The sequence below is a fragment of the Oenanthe melanoleuca genome, chromosome 5 (genome assembly GCF_029582105.1).
Source record: "Oenanthe melanoleuca isolate GR-GAL-2019-014 chromosome 5, OMel1.0, whole genome shotgun sequence".
Lineage (NCBI taxonomy): Eukaryota > Metazoa > Chordata > Aves > Passeriformes > Muscicapidae > Oenanthe > Oenanthe melanoleuca.
In genome coordinates, this window is record NC_079339.1 from 13,292,175 (window position 1) to 13,314,813 (window position 22,639).

Sequence of the window (22,639 nt, forward strand, 5' to 3'; positions counted from 1 at the left end):
ACAGTATAAAAAGGAAGTAGACACTTTGAAACAGATGCACTGGTGCCCTGGAACTTAAAAACGCTCATCTTTTATAGCAAATACAGTAAGCAAAGAAAATCCACAAACGACCTGGGCACCAAAGAATGGGCAAGGAAGCACAGACTCAAGCATGCCACTCATGAAGCATTTGCAGAGTCACAAAATGTCACAGATGAGCCACGCAGCAGCTGACCTGATAGGTGGAATTAGTTGGCAAGTGCTGCAGTAACTGAGCGATTGTGTAATTTCTTATACTAGCCAACTTAGCCTGATGTCTCCTTAATCGAATGAGAAGCAATGTTAGCTCTTCGGGCTGCAGGTATTTAGACACATTGTAAAGAGGAAATTAGCAGTCTTTAGGGAGAGGAACTATAATTACATTTTTCACCTCAGTGCCCAGAAAGCAGTTACTTGACATGATTAAGCAATTATTTAATTAACTCTGCATTTGGTCAAATAAACATAACAAAACTTGAATCCTGTAATAACAGACAGCTCACCCCTGTTCATGTTGCAGATAAAGGCAAAAGTCCTACAGGCTTTACTGGGTTAAGATTAAGTTCTCATTCGAGTTCTTTATGCTCTAAGTAATAAAGTTAAGATTAAAGACTTTGGATTTCAGAAGCTAGCTGCACTAGTGGGAGGACACACGAGGAGCCGTGCTGTGCACTTACCGACTTGCCGTGCAAGCTGGGCGCGCTCACCGTGTGCGTCATGTAGCCCATGGCAGGCATGGAGCGGCGGTCCAGGTGAGTGGAGCTCTGCAAGAAGCCACAGCCACAACGTGAGGATGCTGTCAAGAGGCAGCTCTCTTGCACCTGAGAGCAAATTCAGTCTGCACCTCACTTCTTCTGTTTGAATTCGTGGCATGCTTAGATCAGGGTAACACTCAGGGGCCAGCCTGAACCTTTGGTGGTTAAAAACTTACGAATGAACAAATGCAAATTCAGCACCCATGATGCTGGGCACAGCAGCAGATTGTGGCAGTATCAGATGCTTCAGCAGAACGTGCAATGTAGCTTCCAGCAAATAAAAAAAAATGTTCACAAAATACCCCCCCACCCAATGTCTCCCAGAACAAGGTTTGGTTGGATAATACCCTTTTACAGCAGGCTTGTACTGCACAGTAACAACTGTGAATGCTCTCTTTTAGCCAGGCTACACAAAGCTACTGACATGACTGACACCTTGTGGCAATGGCTCCCAATAATACCACGGGGTTTTTTAATAATCATCCTTGATCTGCCCCTTCCTGCTTACAATATGAAAGCCTAAAGCACACTCATTCTTTCATCTTTCTCTTAAAGCTAAACTCCTCTGGCTTTCTTCAAGGCAGACTCAATGTCTCACAGTTTATTTATATTCCTGTCTCTGAATTTCACTGAATGCTGTTTTGTTTTGCCTCACCTACCTTGTTTTTTTTTAAGTGCAACTAGATGGAATTTAATAAAGCAGTATAGGGAGAGTGGATTTCTGCAGACACACACATTTAAATGTAGAATGATACTGTGTGCTTACATAGAAAAGCATGAGCATTTTTCTCCACAAACTTTCACAGAAGTTCCACAGAGAAGTTTTAATGATGAGGAACTGTGTTTCCCAATATTGGTAATACCAAAATGCCATAAAAAGCTTAAAATTTCTACAGTTACATTGCACAGGAAAGAAAAAGACTGCTATTCATGCCTTTGTAAGGATGTAATGCTCCTTCACCTTACACACGGAGAAACAAATGGGTGGTAGAATATTATCAGGAGTTAAAAATATTTATTTCCAGTGCTGCAAATCACTAGATTGTTTCACCCTCTGACAGAATATTATAAACTTCCTTATAAATGCTGAAAAACACCCAACAGCTACACCACATACACACTAGGAAAAAAGTCCAAATTGTGCATGAAGCTGCAGTCTAAAGTCATGGTCCTAAAGTCACAATGGTATCTGGATTTACCAGTCCTATCTTTGCAAATACTTTTCCTATCAGAGTCCACGGCTGAGGTTGAAGAATTAAGTGAATACAGAGGGTTTCAATACCAATTATTCCAGATCTACCAAAACAAGTCAATCCTTCATTGATTCAACATGAATTTCCACCAATTCCTTAGGCAAGGAGAGCATTTAGAATACTGAACAGGGAAGCGTCTGCCACCTCTGGGTAAGAGTGTACAAAAGTCCCTACAAAAACAACCCATACTGAATCTATTCAGAAAATTGAAGCTTCAGACCAACACTATTTGAATTTGGTTAGCCCAATGATAAAGACTCTGCAACAGACCTGAACTATTAAATGTATAAAAAATAATCATAATATGGGTTTTGCCATAACTAAAAACAGAAAAATAGCAAAACATGTAGAGAAAGCAGACATGGCAAAAAAGAAGCTACAAGCAAAAATAAATAATGAAGGAAGATTTCATCCCACTGAGTTTCATATTCTTGCCTTCATACTCTCTGTATTAAAATACTACCATCTCTATACTTTTTACGTGTAAGCATATGCATTTCAGTTTTTTTCTAAAAGTATTCCAAACCTATGGGGATGTGCCATCAATTTCCCTTTCCTAACAAACAAAAGTTAATAAATCTGATCAGAATGGCAAGAGCTTGAGGAGCAAATGATTGCTTGTATTAACTTTTACAACTTATATAATGTTTCATACACTAGGAAGGATGCAATGAACCACGACTAAAACTCCCCATGTGTGACACCACGTGTAAAATGGTTTGTAATGGGTTAAACAAATACAAACCTTTACAGCACGATTCCGTATCTTCCTGGGGGATCCAGCAAAAGGAACATCCACAGTCTGTCTCTCATCTGATGGTTTAACTGTGAGCCTTTCTGCAGGAGTATGTGGTCTCCGTGGGAGAAAGTTTTTTGGAGGTCCAGGTGGAGGAATATCAGATGGAGAGGGCGGAACAGATATCGATCGTGGAACGTCTAATGAACTTTTTGACTTAGCACGATCAATAAAGTCTGAAGAACCTACATAAAGTGGGGCTGTGGGGCTGCCATGTTTGAACTGCTGTCTCTGCTGCCACTCATACAGCTGCCAAACAGTTCCATCCTTGTTTGCTTTCCTCTCCTCCTGGGACATCTTCAAGTGGCTAACGCGATCTTGTGCATATTTGTAGTCACTCGGCAAATTGCGGTTTGGTGGTGGTGAGCTCCCTGAAGGCTGCCTGGTATTCTTTGGCAAAGTGTGATAGTTTTCAGGAAAAGGAGGATTGGGACCCTGACGTGTAAGAGTCTGATCAGAAGCGAGGCTGTGAAAAAAAGGGAAGTAAAGGGTAAATTTTAGCATACACTGATGAGTGGGAGCAGCTGGTAAGAAATTACCTCTAATGGCATAAGCATAGGAGCTACAAGACATAACAGACTTTTCAAAAGAATTTACAGAAATATTAACAAAGCAATATCAATGACATCTACCCTGCAGACAAACAATACACTGTATAAATACAGGATTTTAACCTAGGTGTTTAACCTAGGCTGAACTACTAGAAACAGCAGCATAATGTACTTGGCCTAAAAAGAAAGTCAAGAACATGGAGAAAGGAATTATTGTCATGTTTATCGAGTGAGTCTGTAAATTAAAATACTCCTTTTCACAGAAAGTGTGCTCACCACTAGGTGGTGCAGTTTACGAAAACAAGCTCATGTTCAATATAAACATCTTTAAAAGCAAGAAGAAATCTCACCAATCCCAGAATATCTCAAGATAGTTTTTGCTCATGTGAATGAAGCAAAAAGAAAGAAAATGGTAACAATCCTTAGGTAACATGTCCTTAGGTCTGTATGATCTACTTTTACCTAATGCTACTGGTTCTACTGATTTGAGCAACACAAGACTTTTTACAACAAAGATCATTTACAAATTAGATATAAAAAGAGGTACTACATCCTGGCTTTAGTACTGCAACCATAAAATACTTAAACTGTACAAACTAGATATTTCAGTAAGTAGTTAAGACAGAACTGGCAAAAGTTTTGACAAAGTCTAGTTAGCTCCCTCTCTCCTGCTTTGAAGTCAGAATCTTTCCATAGTCAAATGTCTAAGAGCCTGCCTGTCTAATTTCTGATTCTTCAGCCAAACATCTGAGGGTTTTTATACTTGCAGTCATTTGCCCATTGACTCAGACTCTCCAAAGAGGAAACCATTCTGCTAGGCTTGCTACAAAGCATCAACATAAAACCCCCCAAAATTAAAAAAAAACAACCCAGCACAAAACCACACAAACAAAGAAACTCTGAGCATGTTTTCATCACTTCACTCGCAATAGAGGGAGACCTCATGGTTTGGAAAATGCAGGAATTCCACATGAAAGAAAAGCCAGGATGGAAAGGAACATCTTTACTCAGCATCCAAGATTAACTGAAGCAACGAGGAAAGAATTGCTACCAGAATCTGCTGCTCAGTAGCTGCCACCATCTCTTTGTACTTGCAGGATTTGGCACTGTTGGACTGCCTTGAAATATGGATACTCTCAAGAGGATAGGTAATTCCTCATGCCAGCAAGCAGAATAGCTGCCCTGCACTTGAATTACAAAGCCATAAAGGCTCTGCTCTCTCTTACCACAAAACCTTGATGTCACCTTGAATTTCAGAGTGAAGGTTAAAGCAGGCAAGTGGTATAAACACAGGCAACTCAAAGATCAGCATACAGTCATCATGCAACCTCTTTTAATTCTCTAATTCATTGCATCATATGTCCTTTGAATGTCCTGTACTTTGCTGCCAGCTTTTTCCACATGAAAATCATGGGGTAGAAATGTATTTTCTCTAGATAGCAGGAAGAACTGAGAATGCTTGGAGCAGATAATGCTTCAAAAGGATATCTGAGGGAGGCATGAAGCCAAGACAGACTCCTTTGGTGATTTCTCTGTGGAAAAACAGAGAAGAGATTTTAATCACTCCTATACACCAACTTGGTGGAGACCTCATGAAGGCATAGCAAACTATCAGATGTTGCACACCATCTGTGAGTGATTATTTTCTAACTGGACATTAAAAGGCAGAGTACTGAGATCAGCTGGAATTGGTGGCAGTCAATGAAGCCACCAGGGCTGGCAGCTTTAGGAGCAAAACCAACCTGAAAACATGAGTTTTGTTGAAGGAAAGGGGAATCATGCCTTCCTTCTAGAAAAGGATGAATTTTTCTGAGAAGAACTAAAAACTGTTATTTTGAAAGCAGATCATGGAGCAGCTGATATAAGCCAGTTTCATGCAATACTTCAGCCTGCTATAAAAAGAGAACAAAGTTGAACGTGTGTAACATTGCACAGGGAAAGTCATATTCAGAGCTGAACTTTGGAGGCAACTGCCTACATACAGGCACATTGTGATTTCTCAGTATCTGAAGTAGGGAGAAACCTCAAGCTGAGATGTCAGGCTTTAAGCTGCTGGCATCTCTACCACACAAGGTCTGAGATGCTTAGAGATAATTTGTGTCATATAAAAATAGCCTCTGGGACGACACACCAACTTCTAGATAAAAAACAATGTCCCAAATGACATGAATTAGTCCACAACAGATTATGGACTATTCCCCTCTCAGAGATTAAGAGCAAAAGTGAGCAAAAGTGAGCAAAAGCTCACTTGAGAATGTCCCTCCTTTGAATGATGAGGTACAGAGAATATAAAAAGGAAAGCAGACATTAAAGAGTGCATAAATGGCCTGATGTCATATTATATGACTACTGGCCATGAAAACCATTCAGGGTCTGCAATGGGAAGCAACCACACAGAAGATATTGTAAAAAGAGAAGATAGAAGTTCAAAAGCCAACAAGTACTATTATTAGAGACACTGAGCCCATTCATGGGAATGCACAGAAGCTAACAAAGACAAGTAATGTTTCTTCCTTAAGCAAATCAGGAAGGAACAGGAATTTCTGTGTAACAAGAAAGGTTTTAACACTACTTGCAAGGAAGGAAGTACCTCAACATGACTGCATCTAGTGGGGAAACATTAAGCTTAATCAGACTTACATGTTTCTAAAATTCAAGTAAACTGTTAGAAATAGCAAATTCTTCATAATTATGCACAAAGTTTATGTAGGCACTGGAACCAGATCAAAACCTAACAATTTCTGAACAGCTGCCGTTTGAAGGTTCTGACCTTGACCTTTAATTACTTAAACCCAAAACCTCCTGAAAGCCTCCTTTCAAACCTTCTTCCAGTCCTTGAGATCTCTGAAAGGCTGGCATGAATCTTAGCAAAGCAGGTATTGCCATCTGCTGAGAACAGTGGGATTAGAGGCTACACTGGCTGTCACTGGAGTGCAGCTGAGAGGTCACTGAGAGAGGTGGATCTCCTAAGGAACAGCTGACATTCACAACTCAGCAAACTGAGTGCCTTATTAAAAAGGGAAGCAAAACATCTGTTTAAAAGGTGCCATTCCTACAAGCAATCATATGAACAACTTCAGTATTTAGCTGAAAGAATTCTTTCTTGTCATAATCAACTTGCTGGCAAGCACTGCATCTGTACACACCTGAGCCAGGAAACAAATAAAACTCATTCTGTGTTCTAGAATTATCCAGCCTTCTGAATCCTCAGAGGTTCTCTATTTGTAACATTTCAGCTGGAATAACATTCAAAGTAGAGGTTTAGAAAACAAAGTGGTCTACTACTACTTTCTAAAATCAAAACGGAATGTCAATCAAATTATCATCTCTAGCTCAAATTTCTACACTGTTCAATCAGAAAGATATTTGACAGCTAAGATTCCACTTCTACCCATCATTTAACTACACTGCAGCAACCTCAGCAGGCTAAGAGAAGGTGCCATTTAAAAGAGAACTCTATTAATCTTGGGAAGGTAACATGCAATTTATTCTGAATGCAGAGAATATAATGGAATTTGTCAGAAAAAGACAAAGAAAACAAGGTCAACTGAGCCAAAATAGGCATTTTTAGAGATATGTACATGCAGATATAGATCTATATCTAGAAACAGATACACATAGATGTGTATATATATATATATATATGTGTGTGTGTGTATATATAGCTTTATTTTCACTGAATACTTAGCAGCTCCAGCTGAGGTAGCTGGTTCTTCCAGAACAAAGCCTGGCACCTGCAACAACTCTATCTTAACACTGCACCTGATACACACCCCTAAAGTTAATTTACTGGAAAGATTAATAAGGAAGAAAACAATACTTATTTAGCTATCAGTCAATCCTGTCACTGCCAGGACCTCTGAGGTAAAAAAAACATCAACTGAAGCTTTTTAAGCATTAGGTCATTAGTTCAATCATTTTCTGTATTATTTCAGGAAAATCAATCTGTGTAATATGAACTAACTTACCAAGTACTTTTTTCATTAAACTCATATTCTTTTGGGAAGTACTGATTGATATCCAAATAAAAAAAGATGGAAGTTAATTGACTCTAGCAGTCTAAAAGAACATAAAACAATATAAAAAAATAAGGAAGATTCTTCAAGGGTAATTTCAAAAATAAAAGAGTAGAAGAATGGACTTCCACACAAAATTAGCTACCCTTAAACTTCTTATGGGCTCTGAATTGACAAACGTTAGCTTTAAAAAGCATTTTAAAAACTCCCAAAATGTTTTCTCCATCCTAAAAACCACATGCCAATGTCTCTTGTTTGTTTATACTATAATTAGATTTGAGCAGATTTATAAAACACTAATTCAGTAGAATAAGCATATTTGAAAAATCCTCACAAGAGCAGCATCAAGCCCAACTGTTTTTCCTGCACTTGACACAAGGTGACATTCTAAACAGATGCACACATTCATCACTTCATTTTTCCAACTGGTACTTAATCTAACTTTGAAAGCAAAACAATTATGAGATTTTTTCACACTACAAAAGCATTCCAGTGTGCATTTCACCTATTGGTGCAATTATGTAATTTTCAGGGACAGGAAAACAGAATCCTGGAGACCATACTAGGACATCATCTTTAACTAAACGAATATATGGAGACATTTCAATATGAGACATACACTGTGACCCTGAGTGCAGTGATCTGATATGGAAGAGTGAATGGATGCTTGGAACAGGAACAAAAGGGAGAAGTAAAGTAATGAGCATTCTTTACTTTTTAAAGTGGGAAACAAACAATTACCTGTAATTTATATTGTGTAATTATTTATGAGTAAGAGGTAACTAAGGGTTGCATTTCACTTTATGGCTGTTCAAAATTTAAGAAAATTTTAAGAAGCTTTTAAGCATCCACAGTGATTAAAAGAAGGAAAATAAAATAGCATGCTAATCTCACTTATTCTGTGAGATTTGATTGGCCAATCCCATATTGGCTTTCCAGGACATAAATGCCTGAAAAATACCATTCTGCACTGAAGGAAAAATTGTCTCTGCAAAACATTGTTTTGATTTCCACCAAAGGTATTACTAACACACTTTCTCCTTGCATTTAAGAAAATGCCACTTGGCCATCTAGTTAAAGATGGGCTTATTACTAACCTTTTTGTGTCTCCTTTCTGGACTTTTACCCAGTGCTCCACTTGAGCCATGTTACTTTTCCTTTGAAACTGCTTATCTGGATTTGTTCTGGGAACAAACCCTCTTTTATATGAGCCAGTACCATTCTGCTCCACCAGGCCAGCACTCATACTTAATGAACTAGGAAGGGTTCCATTCTTCTCAGCTGGCTGGGGCTGAGCTACTTGGGACCTCGATGCATTCGTTAAGTCTGGAAATAATGAATCAGCTTCTGTTAACGCATGCTTAGCCTTTCCCTTTTTGGTTTCCAGAGTTTCTTTTCTGTGCATGTAACGCTCCTCCTCCTCCTTTTCTCTTCTTATCTCTTCACGCTTATCGTATCCAAGCATTTCAGATGATTTCTGATAACTTTCCTTTGTGTCTGTAATCTCTGCCTTCACACACTCTTTGCAGGCATCCACATGATTGACCTGGGGAACAGCTTGCTGATCCACTCTTTCAGTTTCCCTGAAAAGAAAATGCCTGTCAGTAATGAACACTGTTTAATTGTGAAAAGTTGGTGTGCTCTTGTTGCTCTTTTACAAAGGATACCCACAAAATTGCAGAATGTGATAAATATGACATGTTACAAAACATGCTAAGCAAAACTCAGTTGCTATCCCAGTTAGACAAAAGTTACCTTTACTGTGCTCTCAAGGAAGCAGAAATTACTCATATATATATATACCTGTAAAAATGACTGAAAATACTAGTATTGTATGAAAGAAGTGCTCAACATAACATTATGTACAAAAAAGCTGTAAATAAAAAAATCTTCCTATCCTATGAAACACTGAAAGCCAAAAAACCAAAACTAAGCTGCCCACTGCTCATGGCAAAATATAAAAAAAAGTCTTTCATATAGGTACCTCAAGGACTGGTCACTTCTGACCAAGAGGACAGAGGAATATCTACATTTAAGTCAGGACTACTGCCAAGGGAATTTCTATTGGGAAGCTACTCCTGAAGAAAAAATTGCTCCATGCTGCAGTGCACACTAGTTTACCTTTTTACCTTATTGCCTAAATAATATCAAAAATCCCAATATTAAAATTTGACACACTATAAAATGTCTGAAGACTGTAAGTTTCATGTTGCTTTTGACACACAACATACTTCCTTTGCAATTTTCTTCATCTCCTTATAACAATAAGCCTCTCAACAACTTTTATTTCTCTCACAATGTAATAGCTTCTCACTGATCTCAGGGTAGCACCTCATCTCTGAAACTAAGTTCAGCTTCTTTAAAGCCCTATGGAAAGTAAATTCTGAGTAAGTGCCATGACAAAATTGTTTTCACTTCAGTCTAATCAGAAATGAATAGTCTGCTAAGCAGTAAGGACATTGGATCAATGTCTTCTGATGTGCCAGACTTCCCCAATTTTTCTTTCAATTATTCCTGTCCTTACAAAGAAGATAAAGAAACAGGTACCAGGTTGTTTCTTTAATTTAAATTAAATCTAGAAAGTTGTTAACACAATATCATAGAGGATGTAAAGTTCTAGAAGAGATGCTGATCTTTTGCTCATATTTGACCAGTCAGAAGAGAGTAGTTTGAGGTAGTCAGAGAAACTGTACCATAACATTTCACTCCTCACAGCCCACAGTGGTTACAGCAGGGCTGTCTCACAGAACAGCCTTCCTTCACATGGAGGAGTAGGGAAAGAACCACATTCCAAAGAAGGCTACATCAATTTTAAAATAAGGAAAAAAATGGAAGCACATTTTGGCACAGCTTGATTTGTTCATTATCAGTTCATACCTGCATAAATTAGTTGACATCCATTAATTCTATGCACTTATTATTTACCCATCTTTAGAATTCTTTTCCCCCTCAAGAGCACTTCAATCCTAGTTCTAAACACTCCTTTGAAATAACTCATCAGCCTTCTGTTCTTTCTCTTTTACTGCTCTTTCCCAAATGCTGCCAATTGGCTGTTGCAGGTGTATGAATTTGCCCACAGAAACTGGAACTTTTTACCTGAAATTCCCTAAAATATTTTATATACAGAGAAATTCATCCAGGTGACTAAATGTGGGTACACAACTTGCATGCATACATGAATACTGAACACCAGGTTTTCTTAATTAATATCAGTTAACTTTTTTACAACAGAATGCAAATTAAAATTATTTCTTTAAAAAGAGTTTTATGCACGCATCCACAAACAGCAGTGTCAGACACCACCGTGGGTGCAATTTATGCAAGATACATTAAATTTTTTTTGTTAAAGCCTCTGAGTGGAACTTGCCTCTTCAGTGAGGAGCGTGTCTGCATGAGAGCAGCCTGATTCATAGCCCGGATCCAGGCGTTCATATCCTCCAGGGTGTCAGCACTGAAGTAGTACGTCCTCATCCCTGTGTGCTCTGCCTGAGAGCCAATGACAGAATTCTTGTTATAAATATACGCCCGCATACCTGTGTGAACAGCCTGGAAGGAAAAAAAAAGAAGAAATAAAAGTCAGACAGCTCTTTTCACCCTTTTTCCCCTCCAAAAATTAACTTAAAAACAACTTTTTGGATTCCTTGACTGCTTCTTGAATTTGGGGTGAATTATCACACTGCCACAATGGGCTGTAAGTGCAGTAAACTTAAAAGGCACTCCAATTTTTACTGAAATTCTTCTGCCTCTTTCTAGAACTATTAAGCTGAAAGGCCAGTGCTTCAATTTTCACAGTGGGAAATTTCAGGGTTTTTTTTTTTCCTTTTAATTGATACATTGCATTTGCCATAAATATCTTAAAAAACAAATTGATGAAATCTCTATACTAAACAAATTGAAGAAATTCTCAGTGAGATGTGCATCAGGAAGTCAATTTTCCCAGCTCATTTAATAGAGAAATTTATTTAGACAAAACAGACAAAAATCTTACATTTTAAGCAATTAAACTGCTTATTCAAGAATCAATTATAATGCATGTTAAGATCTTTTGGTTAAAGCGTGCACTTGTACATGTATTAGCTGCAAATTCACAAGACTTACTGATAAAAGTTAGTAATATTGATGGTATTATCACAGCACATAAAATATTGACCATTATCTCTGCACACTAAAATACTCCATGAAATTCCACTGCAAACTAGAGGTACTGGGAAATTCCTCTATAAATATATTCAATATTCAAAGGGATTCAATATGGAGTATCTTTGTAACTCTAGGCTAGTTGAATTTAATCAAATCTTATCCATGTTTGTATTAGCAATAGTATAAGTATTACCAAATCATATAAGTCCTGCAACACTTCAGATTAGCAGGGAGAGATTCATCTCCTTACTTTCCTAAAAAACCTGAAGACAGTATACTCTGCTTGAAAGCTCTTGTAACATTAAAATGAAACTAGTAATCTAAACTTATTTGTATAAAACTAAGCCCACTATCACACACAAAAACTAATAGCATTAAATACTGCTGACATGGGGTTTTTTAAAAAGTAAAAAAAATTTATCAAATTTTAAATTTGGCTACATCTGTTTCTAAAGGGTAAATGTATTTTTATACTGATGAAGTCCTCTCCCCCTCGTTATGCTAAATCAAATTAAAAAAATAAATATTTTAGGGACAATCATAGATGGCTTCAGAAATACAAGTTTTGACAAAACCCAGGCTATTTAATCCAGAGCAGCCCTTCCTAAACATTATAACTTCAGTTGTTTACTTAGAATTTCCCAAATTACCATGACCTGAGAAACTTGTATCAACAACTCCAAGAGCAAAATATGTGCTTGCTATTACAGTATTACAGTGCTTTAAGTAAGTTCTGTGGAAATTTTCCTCCCTTCCTATGGCAGGCTGTTCCCCCAAACGTGTGAAACGTGGCCTTTCCCTTCTGTGCCTCAAGCAAGGAAGCTTGAGTTTGTTTTGAAAACTGGAGTCTGAAGTAGAACAGCCAGCTAGGAAAAGAGGAGGAGGAGAAGGAAGAGAAGGAAAAGGTTACATAAGACTCAAGAGTCTCCACTTCCCAACAACACTGGCTGAAAATGGAATACAAGGTGGTTTCTTCTCAATTCCCACCATTCCTGCCTACCTGAACACAGGGAAACAGGATTTACACACATTAAACAATAGCTCTGATCAATCACATATTTAGAACTCAGAGAACTTTATTCATGTTTGCCTGGTTGAGTTCTTTGCTTTTTTCTTTTTTGTTATTGGGGGTTGTCTTTTTTCCTCCATTTTCAGATCATAAGAATGCTCAAAGCAAACATGATTTAGAAGCATTAATTCATTATAATTTACAGTTATCATCCAGTGTATGAAAAGACCAAAAACTAGCAGCTCCAGATATAAAGGAAAATGGTGACTTCAATGTGAGACCTTGTGACTACAGAGTTCCTTCATGGAGCAGGTTGATCCCACAGAAGGTGTTAAAATTCAGAATTGAATCAACTCCTGCAGCAAAGCAGACTATGGATGTCCCACTGTACATGATGTACAGAAAACCATTCACTGGTTTTATACTTCCTTAAAAAAAACAGAATTTTGGGTAACTATCTGCAGAGACTGCATACCACACCAAGAAATGGATTTAATTGACCTGTATGCCCTGATCAACATAACTCATTTGTGTTTTAGGTTTCTCTTTGAACACAGCTGCAAGCACTGCCTAAGAGGCTGCAGGTGAAAGCATTTTGCAATATCAAAATGCAAACTGTGCTGCATCACTCCCTCTTGAGAGACTGCAGCTCTCACAGCCATAAACATTCCCAGCTTCAGAAGGGACAGTGGAGATGGTGTGCAATTATAACACAATATCCTGAAGTTCACAATATATAACACTGGTTAAGGGAAAATCCAAATTTATTTCAGTTACTTATTAGTAGTATGTTTTATATGCAAGAAAGCCATTTTGTGACAATGTCCTGTAGCTGTCCCTGCTGGTGGACAGAAGCTAGCAGGCCTTTTGGGTTTGGGATTTTTTTTAAAGCCAAAGCTATTAGAATGGCTACAGCATACTAAAAAGCCTAAAACACAGCACATGCTCACATGTACACCATACACACAACAGGGAAAAATAATATTGGTACCTATTCATGCATTCAGATGCCTTAATGTGGATAGATTGAGAAGAAAAGCAGTCTCTCTCCCATAGTGCACAGTAGGAGAAATGGACAGTAAACCCCAAGAGCATATCAAAAGGACAAGACAAGAACAAAAAAATTAAACAAGTTAAAATCATTATAAGATTCATATTTAAAAAAAAACAAAACAAAAACAAAAAAGCAAACCCACACATTAAAAAAACCTTAACAAAAGACTGTACTAAAAGTAATGCCTACAGGTGTTATGTTCACCTTCACTCGTTCAAAATACCTGAGAAAAAAGCCACCATTCACAGAACAAAGGGGAAGATAACTAAGGGAACAGTTTTCTAATAACTGATATCTTTCCAAGTTACTTCTGTCAATAACCTGTAATAAACAGAAAATTCTTCCTTCTCCTGAATTTTGATATTTATTAATGTTTTTTGAGCAAAAATTGAAATAATACTCTGAGCCTTCACTACAAATTCAGCAACAACCTAACTCATCTTTCACCCTTAAATAATATTGAGCTTTTTGAGGATTTCTAGAAGCTCAAACTCACCCCTCTTTCAAATTAAAAAACAGCACCTCTCAAATTCACAACCCTTGGCATTTTTTCACCTGACTCCTCAGACCCAGAGCAATATAAAGATGCAATGTTGATTCAGAGAACATAAAGGAACAAACTATGTCAATTTTTTTTTTAAAGGAAAACCATTGAGATCAAAGAAAACAGACAGGCAGTTTGTTCTGGTCTCAGCAGTCTAAGCAATGAACAAATACTTCCATTAGTAAGACCAATTAAAAATAATTTCCATGTTTGAGGACAACAAGGCCTCTAAAGAAACTGGTTATGACACAAACCTCCATAAACTGATACCATTCCTGTCCAAAACTACTGTATTACAACAAAGTACAATCATTTATCTGTTAATCACAGGAAGTATTTCCAGATAAATATCATTGTTTTGCAAGCCTTTTCCCATTAAAATCTAAACACTGAATTTGTGCTCACTCATGTTGGTACCACCAAAAACTATGATTTTAAAATGCAGTGATTAGATTAACAAAAGTATCTTTAGGATGCAAGCTGCTGAACTAAATATGCAGAAAGGATCCTTAAGTTCTAGGCTCACATACAGCTTAGGGACAGTGGCTTACAGCTAGTCACAGCACTTTGCCTGGCACAAAACTGCCAAGAGTCAAAAATTATATCCAGATAGAGACCTAAAAGCACAGTTTCTAAACAAAAAAATTAAATGGACACTCTGTTATATTTCAAAATAGGAGTTTGCATTTCAAAAGCCTGTGTGTAGTTATGCAGACCTAAAATTGTTAAATACCCAAAGAGACACAAAAATTTAAGCTGACCCTCAGGAGGTGATGAAAGGAAAATGATTTTGAGAACTCCTACACCACATATTTTAACACTTTGCAGGGTTTAACACAGACCCCAGTGACCAAGTATTTTATGCATGTGATTTTCTAACCAAATCACATGCAAAAAGCATCCATGTATTTGCTTAGCAAATGTTCTCCCTCTAAGTTTTGCAAACAAGAGAGTGGAATTTTTTTCCAGTTTTGCTGTTTCCCTAGTTTCCAAACTCATTGCCATTTCAAGTGGGAGCCAATCCCTCTGTCGTAACAGAAGATTTACAACAATCTCAATAAAGAACAGGCCAAATGTAAAATGCTCCATGGTGCATTCCCCCACTCATTCAGGTCTTAAATGCAAAAAAAAAGCCTTATCTTTATTTTGGGCTTAATCTGCCTGTGTGTTCTATTTCTGGCTGTGAGACAGAATGTCCCTCAGTGCTCTGGGCTGGAGGTGCTCTGAAGAGATGAGATAAAGGTAATGGCTGCTGAGTGATGGGTGCCAGCACGGGTGTGCTCCTGCTGTGGGGTGCCCACGGCTGACTGTGACCACTGAACATGGGTGCTGGACAGGGTCTGTACCACAGGAACAGCTCAAAATCCTCCTGCTGCTGTCCTTGGATAATAACAAATAAATAAAATCAAAGTGCAGCATCCAGCCTGCAGACAATCATCAAACACCTAAAGCAGAGTTAAAACTGGCCTGACAAACTGATACACAAAATGTGGATTTTTTTTCAGACTGTTCTAGCACAAACTTTCTCTTGCTGTCAACACCCTATTTCTATCTATATCAACCTTTTAGTAATGACCTTATGTTGAAAGTCTCAGGTTACTGGCTCATGTTATTTTCAGAAAAAGGCTCAGACTAAATACCTGGTAGAGCTCATACAGGTATGATATTCTAAAATGAACAGGGGAAGCCTGCATTTGCTTCTGGAAAGGTTTAACCATGACCAAACCATGGACTCCACTCCACTTGGCCAGTGGTGACTAAGCATGTGCAAACACCATCTGAATAAAAAGCAGGGAACCCTGGAAGAGTACACTGAGTTCTCCTCTTTCAGTACATGCTTCCTCCTAGGAAAAGGCTCTAGAAAAGGAGGGCTTTATGAATCACACTGAGTAAATACTGGAGGTAGAATGTTTTTCTTAAACAAAGATTTCTATGTAGCTTTACCCTGATAACTCACGCTCAATGCATTTGAAAAAGTACAATAAACATTTCCACAAAGTGCACTGGATCTTTTTCAAACACATTTGCCAAGTTAATATTTGCTTTATAAATTTCAAACCATCATCCACTTGAACATAGAATTGGAAGTAATAAAAGTTAAAAAATCAAAATGCAAGAAAAAGTCAGATGTTCTTCACATTTCAGCACAGAAAATATGTAAACAGAGATTCCTCCTATATCTCCTAAAGTATGCCTGATCAAAATCTGATTTGTAAAGTACTTTTAAAGTACATAACTGATTTGCTTGATAGAAAAACAAATTGTGCTCTGAAATTAAATCTGCCACAGGCACAGAAGTTTCTGAACTTTGCCTAAGTGCTTCAGTTTTGACAATCATTTGGAGCCAGGTTTTTGCACTATCAAGCACTATATGTTATATTTCATATCTGTGAGCTTTTATAATGAAGACTAGAACTGTAAAATAAACAATTATACTTTTAGAAAAAGAAAAAACACAAAACCATCCACAAACTATATCAAACAAGAATACTTCTTCCTTTAAAAAGTCCACAGCACTTAGGATGACTAAGTGCTGTCATTTCCTAACTGTGAGATCTGAGTTGATTCTTTTCTTAAAAAAAAATAAAAAACACAACAAAACCAAAGAGACATGAGTCCATTATGAGATCAAGTACTCTATTACAAAGTAAATAAGACAACTTTTCTTCCAATTTGTAAACAGTACTGGAACAACTTGTCAATACTAATTTCTGATTTTAGAAACAGGCTCTTTACTCAGAAACACTTCATTAAGCTCTAAGGACACTTAGAAGTAACAGACATCAATGTCAATTCATAAGCAAAAAAAAAAAAAGTGCTATGTCACATTTGAACAGGCAGTCAATAAGCCTGTCTGCTTTTAAAAACTAGTAACAAGTAAAATAGGAAAACAGATGATGTTCTTGTTTACATCAGCAGCTTTTCTAATGCAAATAAACTATGATTAGCTGATAAGCTTTGCAAATGTACCTTAAAGGAAAATTTTCGATTTATCCGATCTTCAGGTCCAACTGGAGATATTACATAACTAGGCAATGGGATGCTCCCCAGAACAGACTCTTCTCTGCTGTCTGTAGAATAAAAAAACAATTTAATTCCCTGCACTGCTCAGTGGGCTAACAATATATTCTCCTTTATCAAAGAGAAAACAGGCAGTAAGTAGAAACAAGAGTGGTTCAGACTGAATATAAGGAAAAGCATTTTCCCAAGGACAGAGCAGCAGGGGCACAGGCCAAGGAAGAAGCTGTGCCATCTCCATCCTTGGAGCTTTTCAATGCCTGACTTGATTAAACCCTGAGCAACCTGGGCTGACTCCTCTCCTGACCCTTTCACCAGGCACTGGGGTGGGATCCTTCCTGAAGTCCCTTCTGATGTGAATTCACTTATGACTCAACATCAGTAATACGTGCAGAAAAATGTTTTTGTTTTAAAGAAAAAAGATTGGAGATTGTTTTCTTAATCAGATTGGGTTTTTACTGAGTTTTTTTCTTTTTTTTTTTTTTGGGGGGATGGGGGCTGGATGTCACTTTTTAGCTTCAGCCAGAAGAATACACTTCAAGAATAAAGCTTATTGTGCCAAATGAACAGTGACAGGCTGCAAAACATGATGGACCTTCCATTTAGCACTGTACAGCTAGACAAATTGCTATAATTAGGAAATCTCTCTTACTGCTGTCTCCAAGCAGAAATGCAGCATCTAGAAATATGAATTCAAAGTCTGATAATCTGTAATGCTTTCCAAAAATTGCAGTACATGAAGTATTCAAAACTTGAAAATAACCTTATGTAATACCTAGTTTGGTTTAAGATCATATCTAACCTTTTTTTTTTTTTTTTTTTTTTTTTTTTTGGTAGAATTATTGGATTCAGAAGTTCTCACTCTTACTTTAACCCTTGGATTAAAACTGAACCAAAGCCCTGATCTGGCCATAGCACATTCTCAAAAAACTCAGATGCCCAAGTGCAAGCAAGTAGGTACCAGAACACAGACCAGAGACGGGATAAATCTTATTTATTCCAGTTGGATGTTCTGTAACATAAACCATGGCACACACCAAACATAAATTATGTGAAAAAATATCATATAGCATCCTTTGCTTCCCATACCCTGGTCTAGAACTTGCTGTGCATTTAAGATGTCTGGCCAAGCAATTGTTTCATTGTTCATCTCAGAACAACTAACTTTATCTGAAGAGCTCAGTTAGTTCAAGCATTCACAGTGATTTGTACAGGTGAACTGTTCAGACTAACTCCAAACAGCTAACATCTACTCACCTTTGTAGTAAAACAAACAATAATCAGCAAGCACAAACCATCGTCTCTTCCATAATCGCATTCCAGAGCTGTCCTGAAATGCAAGAAATGAGATACACTTGTCATTTAAGGAAAGTTAACAGACACAGTGGTGACCCAATGAGTAGTTTACCAGAAGTTTACCTAAATATGACTTCTCAGTGCAAAACAAATGGTTTACAGCTTTGCAAAATATTGTGCACTATGTAAGATAGGAGGCAAAACATCCAGCTATAAAATAATGAGGGCAGAATATTCAAACTGCTAATTTTCATTAAGTAATTAAACCCTCATCCCAAACAGCATTCAGATTAACCTTGTACACAACCAGTGCTTATTTTATCTGCTCAGATTTATCTGCAATATGGAAAGAAAGTGTGTTTCTGGATGGCACAAACTCCAACCAAGACTGCCTGCAGACCAAAATGAAAATCACTACACAGCTGTGAAGTACGACCTCACATTTCAGGCAATGATATCCTATAATTCAATCACCATATGTTACCCATGCCTAAAATGTAATTTAATCAAATATTCCTTAGCAAATAAAACAGGATGCATAATGTGCAAATTTTAATGAAGTATAATATAATATGCCTGTGGAGATATATATAGATATAGATATAGATATATATAACCTTGTAAAAATGAGTAATATTTGCATTGAAATTAACTTCTGAAGCTTTTAAAATTGCCAGATTATAACCTAGGCAGGTACAACTTCTTCAGCTCAGGTAGACTTTGATGAGACCAGCAGCATAAAAAGCACCTTCAGGTTTTAAGGGCTTACAAGCAAAGGTTAGGGTATGGAAGGAAATAGGATATCCAACACTGATCTTGCTATTTCCCTCCTCCTTTCTGCCATCAAATTAAGTATGAAAGGACTTTCTTCCCATTTTCATGCTACAAGGCTGGCAACACATACTGTGTCTGAGTTCTGATTCTGTCCTGAAGACATCCACTACCAAGTCCATTAGTTAACAGAGCTGAGAGCAGAACACAGCAGAATTACATCAACCCAGCCAGGAGGAAGCAGACAGCTGGCAGCTATTTCACTTTCCTCTTCATGTTAAACCATAATTGTAAGCCTCAGATTTCAGCCTTCTCCTACCCTGCTGCTGGATCTCTGGTGATAATCTGGTAGACATGGGCTACCAAATGAGAAGCAGGGGAATTGTTCTCACATGACAAACAGTTTTATTTACTTGTTACACTCAAAGATGTGTTTCTGCCAGCTTTAGAGTTCAAGATATAGCTGCTGTAGAATTCTGTTCACTGGATGAAATTCTATTATCCAGTCTTTGCTGGCTATTGGTCTTTGTGATAGCAATGTGTAGTGAGTAGGTCCTCATTTCCCACAATTTTCTCCCTCCTGCTTCTGGACAAAAAGGCATAGGGAACTGGAATTAAGCCTGTGATCAGGGTAGAAGGGCATAACCAAATAGAATAAGGCCTTCACAACTGTCTTGGGTTGTAATACAGGACGTGACCAGAACCTGAGGCTGTGTTCTGTGGGAGTCAAAGATCAGCCTGACAACAAGCCAGCAAAATAATCCAGGGAAAATAATCAGATTTAGATAACAAAGTTACAGCCTAAACACTGAGCTGTGATGGTGATGTCCATGTATCAGCTTCCTCTACTGAATCAAACCCGTTTGTAAACCTTGGTTTTCACACTTGCTGAGCATGAATTCCTCATTATGGAAGTCCCCAACACTTGAGCTTCTGCTTTCTCAGTTCCTTGGAAGGCACTGGCTCTGCCTTGATGGTTGCACTGAAGTCTATGAACAGAAACAGGTGATCACATGCATACCTGTTTGTGCAGCCAGCCTCTTACTATCACAGGAACATTGGGATTCCTCCTGATCGCCTGATCCCTCTTTCCAAAGCTGTGAACTTTGTTTCCAGTCTTCACGACCTGTAAAGAATTATCATGCACTGTTTTTTAAACTGTGCTGAGACTCATTTCATATTACAAATACTCTCACTGCAATAACTTATACTTCATTACACAGCAAGAAAGCATCCATGGCATTTTCAAGGGCAAGTAAACAGGCAATGATATTTACAAGAGAGCAAAGTCAATCTTCCACTTTCATCAGGATGGTGTGCCAGCGCCTGCTAGAGAGCAGCAGCACTGGTGTGTCAAAGCAGAAAGGTGGAACTGTGGAAATTTTACTGTGCCTGGGAAGTATTTTGGAGAGCTGCATGCAAGTTTCTCTGGGCTATATTGCACAAGTCTGTTACACACACAGGACTTTGAGCAGATGAATCCTACTCTTGCTCTTCTTCATTTGGGTTTTTAGGGGAAGCTTTGATGGGTTGTTTTTTTTTTGGTAGATTTTAATTTTTCTTTCCTGTTTAAATTCAGGCATTTCAAACTCTGAAAGCTTAATAAAATGCTTGGACTCTGGTCCTGCAAACAAAAGAAGACAGTGATGCTACCAGGGAATCAGTGGAAATCACAAGCACTAGATAATGATTTGTGTCTTAACAAAACCTCAGTTTTGACTCACACAAACAAAACTATTTCAAAAACAAACAAGCAAGGCCCATCCACTTGTGAAAAAGCAAGAATCACTTGATGAGTAATTTGCCTGTTCTTTTCCAGTTTGCTCTCCAATTGCTTAAGGACAGACTACCCTTACAGTTGCTGCCAACTTCTCCAAGAAAAGAGCTGTGCAGGCTCTTTCCTACAATGTCTCTCTTTTTAATCTCTGAGCTTGTCAGGGTACAGATGCTCTGCAGGCAAACAGCAGCTCTGGAAACAAGTATATTCATCACACACAAGGGGATAACATCAGAAAAATATCTCACTGTACTGCTCCTGCCAGTCAGGCAACATCCGGACTAGAGGATAGCACATAATGTAAATAATTCTAGCAAAATATTATAACTTTAAATGGATTCTGTTGATTTGATTGAGGAAGGGTGCAGGAACTGAGGAGCAGTTGAAGCATAGCTGATCTAACCTTACAGCAGCATTTAATTTAATTTTATTTTTTTTTTAAATCAGATATTTTAATCAAGCCCTTTCTCTTATCTTAATTTTAAAAATTGCAGACCACAATCAAAAAAAAAATCATCCTTGAACTTGGTCAAAAGACCAAACAATTTCTATGGCACAGAAGCAGGAAAATTTTTCCAAAGGCTGTGTATTATATCTCAATCCAATACCCATACTGGAAACAAAATTATCATTTTATGATACTTTACACAATTCAAATTCTCATAATCTTCAGTATTGATCATCTCATTCTGCTCTGGAATAAAACAAAGCATAGCAGATACTGCATGTCATGCCTTGCTTCCATTGGCTAGACCAAGAAGTTGGTTTAAAAGAAAAGGTATATTTTTAAACTAATTCTCTGCACTGCAAGAGTCTTTTCCTAACTTAAATTACTCTGATATCATTGTCATGAGTTTAAAAACACAGTTCAACACATCTGTCTGTATCAGTGAAGACACAAAAGTCAATTTTGACTTAGATACATTAGTTATGCTGACTTGATTAGGAATGACTGCTAAGTTTTTGCAACAAAATCCAAAAATGTCAAGAGTCAAAATTTTCAAATCCCTTTTCATCACTGCCTCATCCTCTTTCTTACAGTACCTTGTAGCTGAGAAGGAAAGTTGCTAACTTAATTATGTCATTTTTTTCTTTATTTTAAATGGGACTGACAAAAAAAGTATAGACAGACTTTTATTTGGAATAGGTTTTTTTAAACAGTAAACAAGAAGACTGTATTTTGGTCAAAATATGCAAATACATATGCAAAATAAAACATGGAACTTTCAACCTAGAAGGAATTTTTAAAAAAATCAACCTGTTTTTTAAAAAAAGCCACCTGTTTAAGTCAAAAATGAAAAAAATCTCAGTGTTACAGTTAGAAATGAACTTATGAGTCCTTTCAGTATCTCTAAGAAAATGATACAAAATCCTTCTTTTTCAGATAGAAAAAACTGAAAGTCTCCAAAACTCCTGCTCTTAATTTTGAGCACTCACATACAGTTAACTAGACCCTTTGTTGCACTCCAGCTCCAGACAGTCCCAGTGCTGGCACATCACATACCTGTCACCACTGCTGGTTCTGACTCCCAGACCCATTCTTTACTTGTACTCCTCACCAGTTTACCTCAGACAAATACTAGCAAATACCAGTGTCATCCACAGTTCAGTGACTTCTGTTATATAGAATCCATCCAAAAC

The 22,639-nt window shown here is 37.6% G+C and overlaps 1 protein-coding gene across 7 annotated transcripts in view; it reads right to left on the reverse strand.

Annotated features, from left to right (window-relative positions):
• PLEKHA7 (pleckstrin homology domain containing A7) overlaps positions 1 to 22,639 on the reverse strand; it is a 143,094-nt gene that overhangs the window by 28,062 nt on the left and 92,393 nt on the right. For all 7 annotated transcript variants that reach the window (XM_056493753.1, XM_056493756.1, XM_056493755.1 and 4 more), the window contains 7 exons: positions 20,243 to 20,347; positions 18,412 to 18,484; positions 17,107 to 17,207; positions 10,757 to 10,935; positions 8,487 to 8,972; positions 2,772 to 3,288; positions 696 to 782 (listed from right to left, as the gene is read on the reverse strand). In XM_056493753.1, coding sequence (XP_056349728.1) covers positions 696 to 782; positions 2,772 to 3,288; positions 8,487 to 8,972; positions 10,757 to 10,935; positions 17,107 to 17,207; positions 18,412 to 18,484; positions 20,243 to 20,347 — 1,548 coding nt within the window. The remainder of the gene's footprint in view (positions 1 to 695; positions 783 to 2,771; positions 3,289 to 8,486; positions 8,973 to 10,756; positions 10,936 to 17,106; positions 17,208 to 18,411; positions 18,485 to 20,242; positions 20,348 to 22,639) is intronic.